Raw genomic sequence first — 17,383 nt, 5'->3', positions numbered from 1 at the left:
TTAGTTGCTTGTTATAAACTCATTACAGATCCATCTCTATGGAGTGGTTACATGTTGACACAAACTTCAATCCCATGTGAGCACAGACTAAGATATATTTAGAGGCTAACATGACAAGTTCTTAGGGCAGTATCCCTCTGTCAAGCAAGAAGACGTTTCATGGACCAAAGCTAATATCTTTCTTTCACGCAGATGTCTAATTTCAAGATATAATTGGGATCTTTAATTTTGAAGAGTAAGAGTTTGAGGGAGGATGTGAATGTATTTTAAAATGATTCTTTAGTCTGAGCCTACACAGAATCCAACAATTCACATGCATTCATTCACATCAATACACACTCAAGCCTCGTAAGGACTAAGAATTGCTGTTTTGACCAAAGAAAGGAAATTAACGAAAGCTATGGAGAACTCAACGCAAGTTGAGTTATTTTATCTATGTGGCTTACAAGAGACATTTAACAACAAATCAGTCTATTTTACCTTGTCTCTTATCACATACCTTCTCATCATCACTGGGAATCTGACTCTGATCATAACAATCATTCAGGAGAAAGGCCTCCATGAGCCCATGTACATCTTTCTGTGTAGTCTATGTGTCAATGGATTGTACGGAACCACTGGTTTCTACCCCAAGTTCTTACTGGACCTTCAGTCAGATGTTCAGGTGATATCTTATGGTGGATGTTTGACTCAGGCCTATGTAATATACACATCTATCATGTGTGAAGTTTCAATTCTAACAGTGATGTCTTACGACAGGTATGTGGCAATATCCAGACCATTACTATACCATACCATTGTGACATCTTTAACTGTTAGAAAGTTACTCTTATTGTCTTGGTGTTATCCTTTATTTATAGCACTCATAACAGTTATTTTAACTGTCAGAGTTCCTTTGTGTGGATCTCGCATTGATAAAATCTTCTGTGACAATCCGTCTATATTGAAGCATTCATGTTCACCCATAACCATCAATCATATTTTGAGCTATTGTATAATAGTGCTTCATGTTTTACAGATACTTTTCATTGCCTTTTCTTACTGTCAGATTGTAAGGACTTGTGTAAAGTCAGCTGAGGGAAGGATTAAGTTCACACAGACATGTGTGCCACATTTATTGACAATGGTTATTTTCATCACAGTGACCCTATTTGACATTTTGCAAGGGTGGAATAGTGATGTTAATATTACACTAAATATGCGTAATGCAATGGGTGTACAATTCCTTGTTATACCACCTGTCTTAAACCCTGTCATATATGGACTTAATCTCCAGCAGATTCGAAGTGCAGTTTTTAAAATGTGTAATACACATAAAATAATTGATATGACACATTAGTTACATGATCTTACACAACAGGGAGACTTCCTGATATCAGAAGGTAAAATCTGCCAAAACTGTTGCAAGGTTAAATGGGCCCTTATTTCTTGATATCTATTGCCCTCTTCTGGGAAAGTGATTTACAAATATTCCAAGAATAGAGTAATTGTAGCACACTTCCTGAGCAGGAAAATGCCTCAACACGTCCCAAATGACACCATATTTCCTTTAGAGTGCACTACTTTTGACCAGAGACAAAGTAGTGCACTATGAAGGGAATAGGGTGCAATTGGTAGCACAAATATATTACTCCTTATGCAGTTACTCTTAAATATTTATTGTCCGCACAATAAGAAAAAAAATGATGTCAATAATTCCTGTGGTTACAGTTCTGTAAAAATATTTTTTTTAAATGTTATTGAGTTGTGATAGGCCTCTTCCTCACTGCATCTCTCAAATAAATGTATATTCACGACCGCTTTGGAAGGCAATTAATTGTTTTATTGGTGCAATAACAATAATATGCATGTAACTAGAAAGTATGGTTGAATGTAGGCTACACATTTGGAGTGATATAAATTCCATATACAAGAAATACTGAACAGAAATATCAAATTCTGAATTTCCATTTAATTGAAACACTACACTTGTATTTTTCTATCCTAGTTGAACATACTGTATATTCAATACTCATATTCTGAAAAAAGGATGATTTTTACTGTCTTATAATGGTATGAATTGTTGTTTTAGTAATGACAACAAGTATGTTATGTATAGCTTCAGGCTGTAAATCAAACAATTTACACTTGTTATTGGACAAACCTTGCATCTTGATTTGGATGACATATTGACTAGCCAACCATTGATTGTAGCTTTGCATTACCTTCCCTGTCTTATTATGTAGTGGTAGTGTTATGATATTTTCTATTGGGATAACAGGATGAAAAATATCCTACTATACAGAAGTCACTATTGGATCTAAAGTTTGTGCTAAATGCAAACACAGCAAAGTTTTTTTCTTGGTCCCATAAGCCAGATTTAAATGAATTTGTAATAAGTAGTTATTGCTAATGGTACGGAAATTAAGTTCCTTCCTTCCTACACGTATCTTGGTATCTGGCTTGATGACAAACTGTCATTTAATAAACATGTCAGCTGAGCTGGTGAAGAAGTTGAAGTTATTTTACAGAAACAAAGCATGTCTGACTTTTGTTAATAGGAAGGAAATTGTCCAGGCCGTGTTTATGTTTATTTTAGATTATGGGGATATTATCTATATTCAAGTGTAACAGTGCTCTTCTTGCATTGTAAACAATCAATCATCAACAAGGACTCCAGCATGTAGCACCAGTCACAGATGTCTTATCTGATAGAAAACCAGCATGGCTAGTACATCATGCAATGCAGCCTCCATAGATCATTCTACTTTCTGCACCCGCGCTGTACAAAATACATAAAACATCCACAGACACCGTGAATAACCAGCTAGCATTTGCTGAAATTATAATCAACAAATGTACCACAAACAAACACCACATCTCATGTACAATATTCCAGAAATGTTTAGAAACAAATTTATATAACTTGTATATTCCGATCTGCGCTTTTGATGTACAGTACTTTGCAGCAGTTAACTCATCGCTGGTTTGGCGCTTGTTGACTGGGACGATTCTAACTCACACACCGCCCCTCGTAAGCAAGCTACGCCAGTAAGATTCCATGTTGATTGGTTGAAGGCAAGCTAAAAATGAAAACCAATAAACCCATTGGTTTAGAATAGAGTGGCTAGGGGAATCACCAATAATAACCCGGTTGTCACACCCTGATCTGTTTCACTTGTCTTTGTGATTTTCTCCACCCCCCTCCAGGTGTCGCCCATCTTCCCCATTATCCCCTGTGTATTTATAAGTGTGTTTTCTGTCTGTCTGTGCCATTTCGTCTTGTTTGTTCAAGCCTACCAGCATTTTGTCTCAGCGCCTGCTCTTCCCCAGTCTCTATTTATCTTGTCCTCCTGGTTTTGACCCTTGCCTGTCCTGTCTCTGATCCAACCTGCCTGACCACTCTGCTTGCCCCTGACCCTGCCTGCCATCCTGTACCTTTTCCCAACTTCTGGATTACCGACCTAGGCCTGAGCCTGCCTGCTGTCCTGTACCTTTCCCTCACTTCTCTGGACTATTTACCCCTGCCTGTCTTGACCTGTCTATTTGGGATAATTAAACTATTGGTTATCCGACTTGGTCTGCATCTGGGTCTTACCTTCATATCTGATACCTGTAGATAATCAGCTCTGTAGATTTAGCTATGAAGAGACAGAATCACTAGAGCTGTGTTCGAATTTCATACTAACATACTGTATACTACATACTTAATGAGTTTATACTACATACTATATACTATCAGTTAATGTTAGTATACTGTAAACAAACAGTATCCTTTCAGTTGAGCGAACTAGCTCTTCGCCCGTCTATGGGACATTGATGTTGCTACGCAACCAATTTGCTTGCTAGTTAGCATAACAAATTTCTAGTTGTTCTTAAATTCAATCTGGAGTGCCAGAGTGTGCTCGTAAATTCAGAGCGGTTTGCTCTCGGAGTGCACACTGGATGCTTGGTCCGAAGAGTAGGGTTGATTTGAGAGTTCTGACCTTACAACGGCAGTCAAGCACCCAAGCTAACATTGGCTAGCTTGCTAGCTACCAGACACAAATGAGACCACTCTGACCATTTTACTCGCCATAGCAGAGCTGGTTAGGCAGTTATGTTATCCAGATAGTTGTTGACTGTAACTGTGCTGCTGGCAACAATTTAATTACACTTTTTGCCGACGTTTACTGACACCGGCCATATTCAACGGGGTAAATTCATTATTCTGCGCTCTGGTACACTCAGACGAGAGTGCTCTGAAATCGGAGTAGATAGCCAGAGCGAATTTACGAAAGCACCCGAATGTTCATTGAGAACACACAAGGACTATACCATTTAGCTAAGCATGACAGGAATAATCAAGTCAAAAAAAAAAATCACAACATTTACTTAAAATTAACCTTACAAATAGCAGTGTTGGGTGATTTGGAACTCCCAAAAACTGTGAGGACTAGCAAAAGAGAATAGAAGCAAACGCTGGTTGACTTGAAAAACATACAAGACGAACTGGCACAGAGAGACAGGAAACACAGGGATAAATACACCAGGGATAATAAGCGACACCTGGAGGGGGTGGAGACAATCACAAGACAGGTGAAACAGATCAGGATTTGACATGCAATAAATAATATAATAATACTTAGAGGAAAGGTTTTCATCTTTGTCTCACAATCTGTGGATACTATATGATTAGAAAAGTTAAAAATGAATGTAAAACATCACAGCACAATTGAAAAACATACGGCGCATGGAAACCACGAGGGTGGTCTATGGTGATAGGTGGGATGGGCTGAGAGTGGCGGGATTAAGGAGCTTATGTTCAGTAATGTATTACTGTTATATGATTGCTGTATATAAAAGTACCATGTATGTAAAAATCTGTATGCAAAATGTATAAGTAAAAAGCTGTAAAAAATAAATTAAAAATATGTGTCCTCCAAGGAGGAGTGGTGGTGGATGGGTTAATACAAAATAAAAAAAGAATAACCCTGTTAATGTCACGCCCTGGCCTTAGGGATCCCTGTTTTTTCTCTATATTTTGTTTAGGTAAGGGAGTGGCTAGGGTGGGTACTCTAGTTTTTGTATTATGTTTTCTTTTTCTTTGTGGGCCTAGTATGGTTCCCAATCAGAGGCAGCTGTCTATCGTTGTCTCTGATTGGGGATCATACTTAGGCAACACTTTTTCCCACCTTCAGTTGTGGGATCTTGTCTTTGTTTGGCTGCATGTATTTTTGCACAACGAAGCTTTTCGTTCGTTGAGTTGTTTATTGTTTTTGGTGGAACATTTAAAATGAAAGAAAATGTACACCTACCACGCTGCACCTTGGTCTACCCTTAATGACGAACGTTACAGTTACACTACTGAATTCCACTTGCTAACTAGACAGAAAATATGCAAACATACCATGAACACTCAACATACTGTATGTACAAAATTATGCAGCAAAACACATTTAGAAGAGAAGACAAAGGTAGAGATGTGTATTAAGGGTGCAGACCCTGCTTCTTAAACAGTCACTAAATATTCCAGTCGTCAAACTATTCTCCATGATAAATTGAGTGAAAAGAGGTTGATCAGTCCCCATAGCCTTCATATGTAAACATGCCTGTCACATGTTAATAACACCCAGTGACTTGAAAGGACCTCAAATAAAAAGAAAACCACAATAAGGGGCTTGAACATATCCTCGTCTCATTCTTGTCCTGTGACATCGAACCATGTCCACAGGGACGTAAAAAAACAACAAATATAATATGAAAATACCTTTGACAAAATACTCATGTGGAGAGATACCGCCACATAGCTATAAAAACATTTCAGACTCTATAAAAACCTAACTCTCTGCTGATTCATAATCTCAATAAATCTCAACACTGGTTTAACTACACAAGGGGTGACAGTGTCGTGTGCTGTGTTGATGGTGGGTGCGTCAACACAGTCAGTGTGTAACGCTGGAATGGTCAGAGTTTGGTAGGTCAGTATGGGGATGGTCAGAAGAAGACTGGTCAGTGTGCTCACTCACTACACTGTTAAGTTCTGAGCCAGGACCTCGACTGCGATACAGCTTGAACAGAATCAAGATGTGAAATGTCCTGAGCATCCCAGGATCACACATCATCCTCCAGGCTCATGTCACCTGTTCCTTCAGAGGGCAGCTCCGACACCTACACATTTGTTCTTTACTCAGCATCATTATCATCATCCACTGCAGGAAATCGGCAAAGCCTGTGGTCTCATAGATTGTACAGTTGTGTACATGACACTGAAACAAAAATTTCCCCATGGGGAAAGTAAGTAAGCAAATTAGGGACAATATATCGGTGAGCATATCGGAATCGGCCGATATTAGCTAAAAATGCCAACATCGGCATCGGCCTGATGTCTAGTTTAACACCAATGTGCACTGACGGGCATACCTATGTAATGTAGGTAGATGATGTAATGACGCCACAAAAAATATAGCACCACACAGAACAAAAGCAGAAAAATACTAACTGCACACTTCCAACAACTAAACAAGTTCAAGTCGAGCAGTCATTTGAAAATGTTAGGAATTTTATGAATAATGACTAAACAATGTGTACATTTAAATAGAACTATAACTAATTAAACTCTAGCCTGTTTTACAATATCTGATTAATAATGTTAGTTCCTAGGAAAGAGGTTATGTAGCATGGACAAGGGGTAATTGGAAATTATAACCATTGTGGACGAAGGAATGTATGTGTGTGGGTCTAAAGTAAGCAAAGAGGATCATTAACCTATGTTTGAACCGACCCGGCTATAACTCTGTGGGTATAAAATAAGACAGCAAGAGCCCCTCCACGTTTTCCGTATCTGGGGGGGACTGGAACTGTCTGCTAAGTGGTAATAAACGGTGGTGAGACTTCAGGAGATAATCCAGATATATTGTGTGTCATGTATGTGTGCTAGTGAGTTGGAATGAACTTTTGAAGCTGCTTTGTCCTGGTCGGAGAGGAGGAGGGACATTTTAAAACCTATGACATCATATGTAATATATAAACTGATGTACATGGTACTATGATCAGCGCTCTCGAGAATAAATGCTATTGGCTAATTTTGGTAGACTGGTCTCTGTCCATTTTATGCAAATACGGATCTTACAAATTCTTAGAAACAGACAGAGTGATTTAAATTGAATTGGTTAAATGAACACAAATAGGAATTGTTATATTCCTTTAACAGAAGAGTAAGAAGATTTCAGCGAGACAACTCAAAGGAGAAATCCATTAACGCAAAGATAATGGAATTCATTGCCCTTGACAATCAACCGTTCTCTGTTGTGGATGATGTTGGATTTCACCGACTGGTTGAGCCCCGATACATACTATTTTTCAGATGTTGCCGTACCGGAGCTACACAGTATTTTTTAAACTCGCATACATGAGCTACTTGCTATGGGCGTCACTGCTATTAGCTTCATGACTGACATTTGGACCAGCGATGTCAGCCCCATGAGCATTATGAGTCTGACAGTACAGTGGGTCGACAAGGATTTCGTACTGAGGAAAGCCGTATTGCAGGCTCAAGAATGTTCTGGTTCTCATACCGCTGCTGCCATTTCAAAACATGTTTGAAACTTGAAAACATGAACACACTCCTAGCGCCGTTTGAACAACTGACTTGAGAAATAAGCTAATCAACTGCGTCTGCAGCAGACGTGATACCCTTTGTCATGGCATTGAAACACCTGCTCAACAAAACTGCCGACACAGAACATGGGGTTAAAACTTACAAAAGTACTTGAGGCTGTGAACAAGCGATTCGGTGGCATTCTCTCTGCGCCTCTTTACTGTGTTGCCACCATGCTCGATGGTAAGTACAAGGACCGCTAGTTCGATGCAGACACGAAACATGGTTTACGTGAAATTTTACATACACAGCTGGACAAGATGGAAACGGACACAGTGACAGTGCGCACAGAGGAAGAGAGGCCACGGACAGACAGAGCTGAAACTTCTCTGCTTTACATATATGATGAGATCCTGGTTGAGAATGAAATGACTGAACAAATGAACAACAAAACAGCAAGAAAGTGAAAGAAATAGGTTTGATTGTTTTACTGGTAATGGGGACATATGTAAATGCCAACAAAATAATGTTTTGGTCAGTGTAGTGTAGTGTGTGGTGTGTGTGTGTGTGCAACCTTTATTTAACTAGGCAAGTCAGTTAAGACCAAATTCTTATTTACAATGTCAGCCTACCCCGGCCAAACCCGGACAACGCTGAGTCAATTGTGCGCTGCCCTATGGGATCCAATCATGGCCAGATGAGATACAGCCTGGATTCCAACCAGGGACTGTAGAGACACCTTTTGCACTGAGATGTAGTGCCTTAGACCGCTGCGTCCATGTGTTTGTGTGTGTTAACTATTTAACTGTACTAGAATGCATAAAAGGCTGCAATTTTTAAAATATCAGTTATCAGTATCTGTTTTTTTTTGGCAAGGAAAATATCGGATATCGGTATAAGCCAAAAATGTCATATCGGCGCATCCCTAATGCAAATGTGAGAGACTTCAGAGCCTGAGGCCATCTGTGCTTTTCTCTCGTCGGCAGAGCCCAGGTTATGTTTCCCAATGTCCTATTTATAATTTCACAGGACCCATTGCCCATCAGATGGTATGGCGTGGTGTGGGACTTCTGTATGCCTGCAACACTCAATAGCTCAATAGCTCTGTGTTCTCCAAGTTGTCTCGCTGATCTGAGTGTATACGACGAGGTAACCCGTAGACACAGAAGTAGTTGTTACACAACTGATGAGCCACAGACTTGGCAGACTGGTTTGGACACAAGAAGGCATGAGCCAATATGGTGAAGTGGTCAGTAACAACGAGCACATCCAGGGACTTGTTTGTGGAATCTTCTGCAGACCAAAAGTCTATGCACAATAGTTTGAGAGGCTCAGTTGTGATTATACTCTCCAGTGGAGCTTTGACCACCGGATCAGAAGTCTTCCTCATGACGCATCTCCTGCAGCACCACACATCCTCCTTGACATCCCTCTCCAGACCATGTCTTGTGTCACGAACCGGCTCAAAGCCCGTAACAAAGGGAGACAACGTGGAGATAAGGATTAACAAAATATATATTTATTTAACTAAAGCAACTGAGGAAAATATACAATGATGTGTGTAATCAGTAATGTAAGTGAGTGTTTTGCATGCATGAATGTGATAATGCAGGGTGTTGAAAGGTGCCAAAGCAAACAAACAAAAGGCCACCAAGAACCACACCACAATCTACAAAGGTGTCTGCATGGAGAGAGTCTCCTCCATGAATGTGGAAGAGGTCTATTTATCCTGGGACACACCTGGCCCAGGTGTTTCCCATGTAGCTGACGACGCTCCCAACTCCGCCCACCGGCATCCTAATAAGGAAACAAGAACAAAGACAGAATACGGCAGACAGAGTGGGAGGGTCGTCACATTCCCCCCCATAAAACCGGGGACCAACAAGGGCCCCGGAACAACGACACAGCCTCTGCGTCCCAAATTGACACAGCCTCTGCGTCCCAAATTGACACAGCCTCTGCGTCCCAAATTGACACAGCCTCTGCGTCCCAAATTGACACAGCCTCTGCGTCCCAAATTGACACAGCCTCTGACCATAGAGAGCTGTTTATTCTCTATGCTGGTTGGAGCGTGATAGTGACTAGGGTTGGTCATCTAGGTGATTAATGGTTTATGTTGGCCTGGTATGGTTCCCAATCAGAGACAGCTGTTTATCGTTCTCTCTGATTGGGGATCAGATTTAGTCAGCCATTTCCTCATTGTGCTTTGTGGGATCTTGACTGTGTTTAGTTACCTAGTAGCACTGTTAGCTTCACGTTTCGTTTGTGTGTTATTGTTTTGTTTGGTGAGTTTTGATATATTAAAATATGGGGAACTCTACGCACGCTGCGCCTTGGTCCAATCATTCTAACGATCGTGACAATCTGCCACTTTAAGGGCGGGAGGTTACCGTGGTAATGGTGACACTCGTGTCTGTGTGTGTGTTATTTCTGATCTGACGAGTAGAATACTCTTTTGTATCAGTTGAAGCAGCAGACTACAAAATTGAAAAACGGACCTTGTGAACAAAGCAATGTAAATAGCCAATAAACACAAGGACAAAGTCTCTCTTTGTAGACTTTCGAGTAAATTAGATATACTTCTATGCCTGTGCATAAAGCTTCCCAGGCAGGCTGTGTTGCTGCACGATATATAGATTTGTTTTTCTTTTTGTGATTAGCAGCTATAAAACAAAATGGCAAAAATAATTTGAAAACAGCTACTGCAACATTTTCCTGCTATAAATCACAACTCGCACATGTGCTCATACTTCACCTTATTTCTTCATGCAAATGTAATGCTAGCACTGTATAGGCCTGCAAATTGACCACCCGCCTACGTGGCTGGTGAAATAAACAGTCTTACCCGCATTTACTACCTAAATCGACCCGCATTTGGCAGGTGGGGAGTATTAATTTTATGCCGAGACAACGGAACATGCTGGACCATGCTTACACAAACATCCAGGACGTTTAGAGAGCCGTCCCTCGACCCCATTTCGGGCCAGTCAGATCACGTCTCCCTGTTTCTACTCCCCAAAGAGGGAGCCACCAACAAAGAATAGTGAGACGCTATGAGCGGATTCAATACTCCAGGACTGTTTTGAGAACATGTTCAAGGACTAATCTACACATGAATCATCCGCGAACATTGTGGAATACATTTTACAGACACTCTTATCCAGAGCAAGTTACAGTAGGTAGTGAGCACACACACCTTCATACTGGTCCCACATGGGAACAAACCCACAACCCTGGCATTGCAAGTGCCATGCTCTACCAACTAAGCCAAACCTGACCATGTTACACATCAATACATGTTAAATCCAGGCTTTATCACAACAGGCCGAGATTGGGAGTCCCATAGGGTGGCGCACAACTGGCCCAGCGTCATCAGGGTTTGGCCGGTGTAGGCCGTCATTGTAAATAAGACTTAACTGACTTGCCTAGTTAAATAAAACAATTTAAAATAATATCAATACACATCAGTCAAAAGTTTCATAAAAAAATGTGTTGATGATGTTGTACCCACAGAAAAAATCCAGACATACCCCAACCAAAAACCCTGGATGAACGGAGGAATCCGTGCAACGCTGAGAGTCAGTACTGCAGCATTCAGCGTCAGCAAAGCAAAGCCTGATGACGCTGCTGCGCATGATGTGTACAAGGCAAGCCTGTACGAACTCTGGAAAGCCATTAATGATGCTAAAAGACAATATAGACTCATTGGAATCAAAACATGACAGCTCAGACACACAACGCATGTGGCAAGGACAACAGGCCATCCCGGACTACAAAGGCAAATCCAGCTGTGAGATACCCACTGAGACCTCCCTCCCAGACAAGCTCAACACATTCTATGGTCACTTTGAGGCCACCAACACCGAGCAATCCAAGAGGTATTTCTCTGCTCCGGACAACCAGGTAATTCTGCACTCTGAGGCTGACCTGAGGAAAACGCTTTGTGAGCGAATACTCATGAAGCCTCCGACCCAGATGACATCCCTGGCCACGTCCTCAGAAACTGGTCATGGCCCACATCAAGGCCAGTAGCCAGACACACTGGACCCATTCCAATTTACCTACCATGACAACAGATCCACGGAAGATGCCATCTCCATTGCTATTCACATGGCCTTATCACACCTTGACAAGTGGAACACCTATGTAAGAATGCTGTTAATTGACTATAATTACATTAGATTATATTTTAATCATTAAGCAGACGCTCATTCAGTATTCAACACCATTGTTCCCTCTAAGCTTGTCACAAAGTTTAGGGCCCTGGGTCTCGAAATCACCCTCTGAAATGACCCTCTGGAACCTGGACTTCCTTACTTGCAGGCCACAGTTTGTGAGGATTGGCAACAACACCTCGTTCACTCTGACTCTCAACACGGGACCTCCAGGGATGTGTCCTCAGCCCACTGCTGTACTCCTTGTTCGCCTATGAATGTATGGCAAAGCACCAGCTCCATCACCAAGTTTGCTGACGACAACCCTGTACAACTAGATCTCATAGTTTCACTTCGGAATATGCAGTAATTGGATGAATGTCAATTTTTTTTACTCATTAATTCCACATGGTTACCGGGCTAATTCCGTGTGGTTACATGGTTAAAACAGAAACAACTCAAAGGGTTAAGTTTAGGTATTAATTCACAGTGGTTAAGGTTAAAGCTATGGTTTGGGGAAAGCATTAAATAAAAATGGCTATTTCCATTTAGTCATCAAGTAATCCCCCTGCTTGCTAGGGAATTGTGAACTGCTGTGACATAGTGGTCTTACCAGAATGCTCTGGTTCTGGGCTTTGTGAGTTCAAGGCCAGTGTTGTGCAATTGTTTTTGTTGGTGAGCCTCGAGGAAGGCATATATCGACGTCCTCAGGACCTTTTCAAATATCCAAAATCAAAGTCTGTTTCTAGTGACCAGCCTGAGTAGAAGCCCAATCACTGACAATGACGAGTCAGCCTAGAGGGAGGATGTCAGAGTTCTGGCAGTGTGGTATCAAAACAACAACCTCTCCTTCAACGTCAGCAAAACTAATTGATTTGATTGTCGACTTTAGGGAGGAGGACACACCCCGATCCACATCGACGGGACTGAAGTGGAAAAAGTCAGCAGCTTCAGGTTCCCCAGCGTCCACATCACTGAGAACCTCACATGGACCGACAACACCACCGCCCTGGTCAAGAAGGTGCAACAGCGCCTCTACTTTCTCAGGTGGCTGAATAATTTAGGCATTCCCCCTCGGGTCCTCTACAAATTCTATCGCAGCACCATCGAGAGTGTCCTGACCCTCTGCATCACGGCCTGTTACGGAAATTGCTCCGTTTACGACCTCAAAGCCCTTCAGCGGGTACCGGAGCATCGGGTCCCGGCCTCCAGGCTCATAGACAGTTTTTACCCGCAAGCCATCAGACTACTGAACTCTTGAACCGGGATTGATGCCCGGCAAAACAACTGTTTTTTGCACTGACTCCCTGCACCTTGACACACTGACACACGTGCACTCACTCACACAAAGGCTCGCACACACACACACACACACACACACTCCATGACTGCTGCTACTGTATTCCTACTGTATTTATAATACTGCACGTCTATTTGTTATTGCACAATTCCCCTACACATGTGTAAATATCCTATTCAATTCAATTGAGTGACTTTTTGTAGATATTTTAGCTAAGTTTGTATCCTATTTTTTTTTACATCGAGAATTTATTTTTCTTGTACTCTTTTATTCAGTTAATAACTACTTTCCTATTGTTGTTGCATTGTCGAGAGGTAAACCTGCAAGTAAGCATTTTGTTGTACTGTGTACACCACGCACATCATGTGTATATAATAAACAAACTTGAACATGAACAGATCTAATGAAAATGGGGATGCGTGCCACCAATCCAGGGCGGACACTAGCCTTTTTGGGGGGATTTGATGTTGGAGAGAAAAATGCTCAGCTTTAAATGTAATATTCTGCAATTCTACACATTTTGTCATGGGGCCTAGAGAAAATATTGCAGTTTTGAAGCAAATTTTCTAAAATTCTTTACATTTTTTGTCATGTCGGCAGAGAGAACATTTAGCAGCCACTTATGCACTTATTGCCTGAGCACTAGCCTAACCACCCACAGGAGGCTGAGCCACACCATGACAATTTTATTCTGGGTGTCATTAGAGTTTGAGTAAACAAACTGCTGTACACTGTTTTTTTCTTTGTTTAAAAGGTATAAAAGGTCAGTGATGTGACAGTAGTTTATGTGGAATAGCCCACTGACACACAACGTGCAGTATGCCTATGTCTACACCACGGCAGTCTGGAGAAAGATACCAGGTGATCCGGACTTATATCCTTTTTTAGACTTAAATCCTGTTTTGTTGTTTTAGATATTTTTTAAAAACTTTTTATAATTCAAACAGTAAGGACATCAGAGGGGGATACAGGCAAGTGGGAGAAAGAGTGAGATAGGTGGACACAGGGATTGATCCATGGTCTCTGGTGGGGAGATGTATATATGACTTATGCAAGGGGGTTCTGCACGACTTGCCTCCTGTTTGATTCACACACTATGATTGGAGTGTTTGTCAGTGTAACAGTAAAGTAAAGGCTGGTAAGCTGAGACATTGATTCAATTGTATTTGTTATTCAATATATTGATATTATTGAACTACACTAGGGATGAATGAAGTTTGCTGTATAGACTACTCAATGTCCATTGCAGCCACAGGTAACAATGTTTTTCCATGGGAATGCCTATGGGATATAACACTTTGAAGAGGAACACCGTGGCAATCATGCAAAGAGTTTTGGTCATCGATGGCAAATCTAAGAATTAAGGATTTATGAGACATCAATAAGAGATTGATAGTTTCACCTGATAGACACTGCTACCCTTGTCTTGTGAGCCAAATATATCTACAAATATTTCAATGTACTATTAGGAAAATGGAAAACTCAACACAATTCACGTCATTTATGCTAGCTGGATATAGTGACAGTGGACACTTCAAGTACTTCTATTTGATTATATTAACTGTGTTATACATCTCCATAGTCTTTGCGAACATTGTGCTTATCATGGTTATATGTATGGAGAGAAGCCTTCATGAACCCATGTATCTGTTTCTGTGCAGTTTGTTTGTGAATGAGTTGTATGGGAGCACTGCTTTGTTTCCTGCTCTTATGATTCATTTGGTTTCAGATGCCCATTCAGTTTCCACTGTGTACTGTTACCTACAGATCTTTTGCATGTACACATATGGATCTATTGAATTCAGCAATTTAGCAGTCATGTCCTATGACAGGTACCTTGCTATATGTTATCCACTACAGTATAATGTTGTCATGACACCCAACAGGGTGTGTATTTTAGTTTGTGTAATATGGTTGTACTCTTTTGTAAAATTCATCATAACACTTTTTTTAACTATTCGTTTGAAATTGTGTGGGAACGTTATAGACAAAGTGTACTGTGACAACTACCTGGTAGTGAAACTTGCTTGTTCAACTTCAGACACAACAGTTAATAACATCTATGGACTCTACGGTGTTGTTTTGTCTGTCGCCATCCCTTTAATTACTATTTTGTTTTCTTATATTAAGATTCTGACAATTTGTTTGAAATCTTCCATTGAGACCAGACAGAAAGCTTTCAGCACCTGTACTCCTCATCTGGCCTCGCTGCTCAACTTCTCTTTCGGCTGTTTCTTAAATCTGCTCCAGAGTAGATTTGATAGGCCTATGAGAAATGTTCCAACTGTACTTCACACTATTTTATCAGTGTACTTTCTGATGTGCCAGCCACTTTTTAATCCTGTTGTGTATGGAGTTAGGATGACTAAAATCAGACAGGCTTGTAAATACATACTACCTGTAGGTCTGTACCCTAAAACATAAGCTAAACGTTACCATAATGAATGGGGGTGAGGATGGTGAAAATCAGACATGTAAAACATTTGCTAATTTGTGAAATATTGTCATTGACCTTTTATTCACTTTATAAATAAATGGAATCGGACTCGTCTGCCTGTCAGGCCTACTGTCCCCCTATGAACCTCCATTAAGTTAAAGCCACGCCAAACAGCTCCATGCCACCAGGACCTTGATACCCACAACAGAGGGCCGTTTCTTTTGCTCCCAAGCACCATGCCTTTGGGACTCCCTTCCTGACAATCGCAAGGCTGCTCAGACTGTTGGGGCCTTCAAAGTAGGCCTTATGACTCATCTCTACGAGCCTTCCCTTCCTTCTAGATTTTGATGGTTGCTTTCAAGGTTTGGTTCTATATATATATTTTGTACGCTTTTTTGTTTAAATTTTATTTGATGCACTTTGAGATTATTCTTGTATTATGAAAAGCACCTAAAAAATGTAATACATGAATATTATTACATACCAAAAAAAAACAGAAGTTCATTACTTTGAATTCTTACTTATGTTGACAGCTGTATCTAAGTATGTAACAGCGGATAAACTGATGTACAGTAAATGTGGAAAAGGTAAACCCACCTTTTTGCCCACCTGGCACCATTACATCCATCCTAACAGAAAATAGGCCCTGTACAGTACATACAAGCTTGGGGATTGTTTGACATTTTGAGAGAGAAATTAAGGGAAATACTGTAGCATGAAAACCAACTGTATTCTGCCTGAGATCTGGATGCATGTCATGTTTTCTGAGGGCCAACTGTTCAATGTAACATGATATATGTGTGCCAGCTATCTGACAGATGACTAGCTTTGGTATTCTTCATACCAGAAAGGCAACTACCTGGGACACAAGAGTAACATGTTGCCTAATTTTGATAGCTTATTCTGTCCTCACAACATCCAGATAATTCATTCATAATGATAAATATACTGTATATACTGTATTTTGTTTTATTTATAAATTGGAGGACCAGATTTACATATGTCATTTAGCAGACGCTTGTGTCCATAGCAACTTACAGTTAGTGCATTCACCTTAAGATAGCTAGGTGGGACAACCACATATCCATCTTGTTTTTCCAGGGTTACTGTAAAATATGTTTGACCCACAGAATAAAAGAAAACAGCAAGGGTAATGATGATGGATTGCATGTATGAAACACATTTGTCATGTACTCTATCCATCCTGTAAAAAGCTGTCAAAAGTTTTGGAGTTCTGTCAATGAAAATTATGTGTGAAACACCAGTAATTTGTTTTACTCCATTCATACTTTACCATGGGGACAGCAGAAGCCAATAACAAGAGCATAATAAACATGTTTATCGAGTCATTAGGTGCCAGGTCATTAGTCCACTATATTGCCTTGTTCCCTAGGAACCAATTAATGCAGCTATTAACTTGTAGAGACCTGAGGGGCTCCAGGAGAGGAACAGCTGGTCTTGATTGCATCCCAAATTGTACTCTATTCTCTCTATATATTCCCTATTCCCTATATTGATCAGAGGCCTCTGGTCAAAGATAGTGCACTATATAGGGAATAGAGTGCCATTTGGGACACACAGCTTCTGTCATCGCCTCTGGGTAGATAGGCTCTGAAAGTGTACTGTAGGCCTAGGGAAGCCCAGAGTGTCAACAACGGTCCTAATTGTTACCTAAGCAGGAAAGGCTCTGGGCCTAGGTTTTAGTCTATAGCTAGGACTCAGGATCCTGCGTTATTCCCTGTTTTCCCTGGTTAGATCATATGGTCAGGAAAAACTATAGTGCCCTAATACGTATATAGCCTGGGTTCCGGTCTGTTTGTGCTAACATTCCACCCCTTGTCATTCCATACATGAAGGATACAGACATGAATGATAGCACAAATACATCTGGGGCCAGGCTACCAACGATGACATCTCCTCAGACTGTTGTGTTG

The 17,383-nt window shown here is 40.8% G+C and overlaps 2 protein-coding genes across 2 annotated transcripts; both read left to right on the top strand.

Annotated features, from left to right (window-relative positions):
* The first annotated feature begins 400 nt into the window (after positions 1–400).
* On the top strand, positions 401–12,973 carry LOC110503338 (olfactory receptor 1D2-like). The gene is made up of 5 exons (XM_090218068.1): positions 401–1,286; positions 11,072–11,205; positions 11,318–11,461; positions 11,882–12,040; positions 12,605–12,973. The coding sequence occupies exons 1-5, from the start codon at positions 401–403 to the stop codon at positions 12,971–12,973; spliced, it is 1,692 nt and encodes a 563-aa protein (XP_090074194.1).
* A 1,509-nt stretch (positions 12,974–14,482) lies between these two features.
* LOC110503337 (olfactory receptor 11A1-like) lies at positions 14,483–15,515 on the top strand. Its single transcript, XM_021581703.3, has one exon. It carries the CDS (start codon positions 14,486–14,488, stop codon positions 15,434–15,436), a length of 951 nt encoding a protein of 316 aa, XP_021437378.3. The 5' UTR covers positions 14,483–14,485; the 3' UTR covers positions 15,437–15,515.
* Positions 15,516–17,383: the final 1,868 nt, after the last annotated feature.

This window comes from Oncorhynchus mykiss, chromosome 24 (genome assembly GCF_057628025.1).
Source record: "Oncorhynchus mykiss isolate SJ-2025 chromosome 24, ASM5762802v1, whole genome shotgun sequence".
Taxonomy (NCBI): Eukaryota; Metazoa; Chordata; class Actinopteri; order Salmoniformes; family Salmonidae; genus Oncorhynchus; species Oncorhynchus mykiss.
The sequence above is the reverse complement of the archived record's forward strand: the minus strand, read 5'-3'. Positions and strand labels throughout refer to the sequence as shown.

Coding starts and splice junctions, on each gene's coding strand:
- LOC110503337 (XM_021581703.3), top strand. CDS start 14,486: ATGGAAAACTCAACACAATTCACGTCATTTATGCTAGCTGGATATAGT.
- LOC110503338 (XM_090218068.1), top strand. CDS start 401: ATGGAGAACTCAACGCAAGTTGAGTTATTTTATCTATGTGGCTTACAA. Junction 1,287..11,071: donor TAATCTCCAGCAGATTCGAA/GTGCAGTTTTTA, acceptor TTGTACCCACAG/AAAAAATCCAGACATACCCC. Junction 11,462..11,881: donor TCTCTGCTCCGGACAACCAG/GTAATTCTGCAC, acceptor CCTTACTTGCAG/GCCACAGTTTGTGAGGATTG.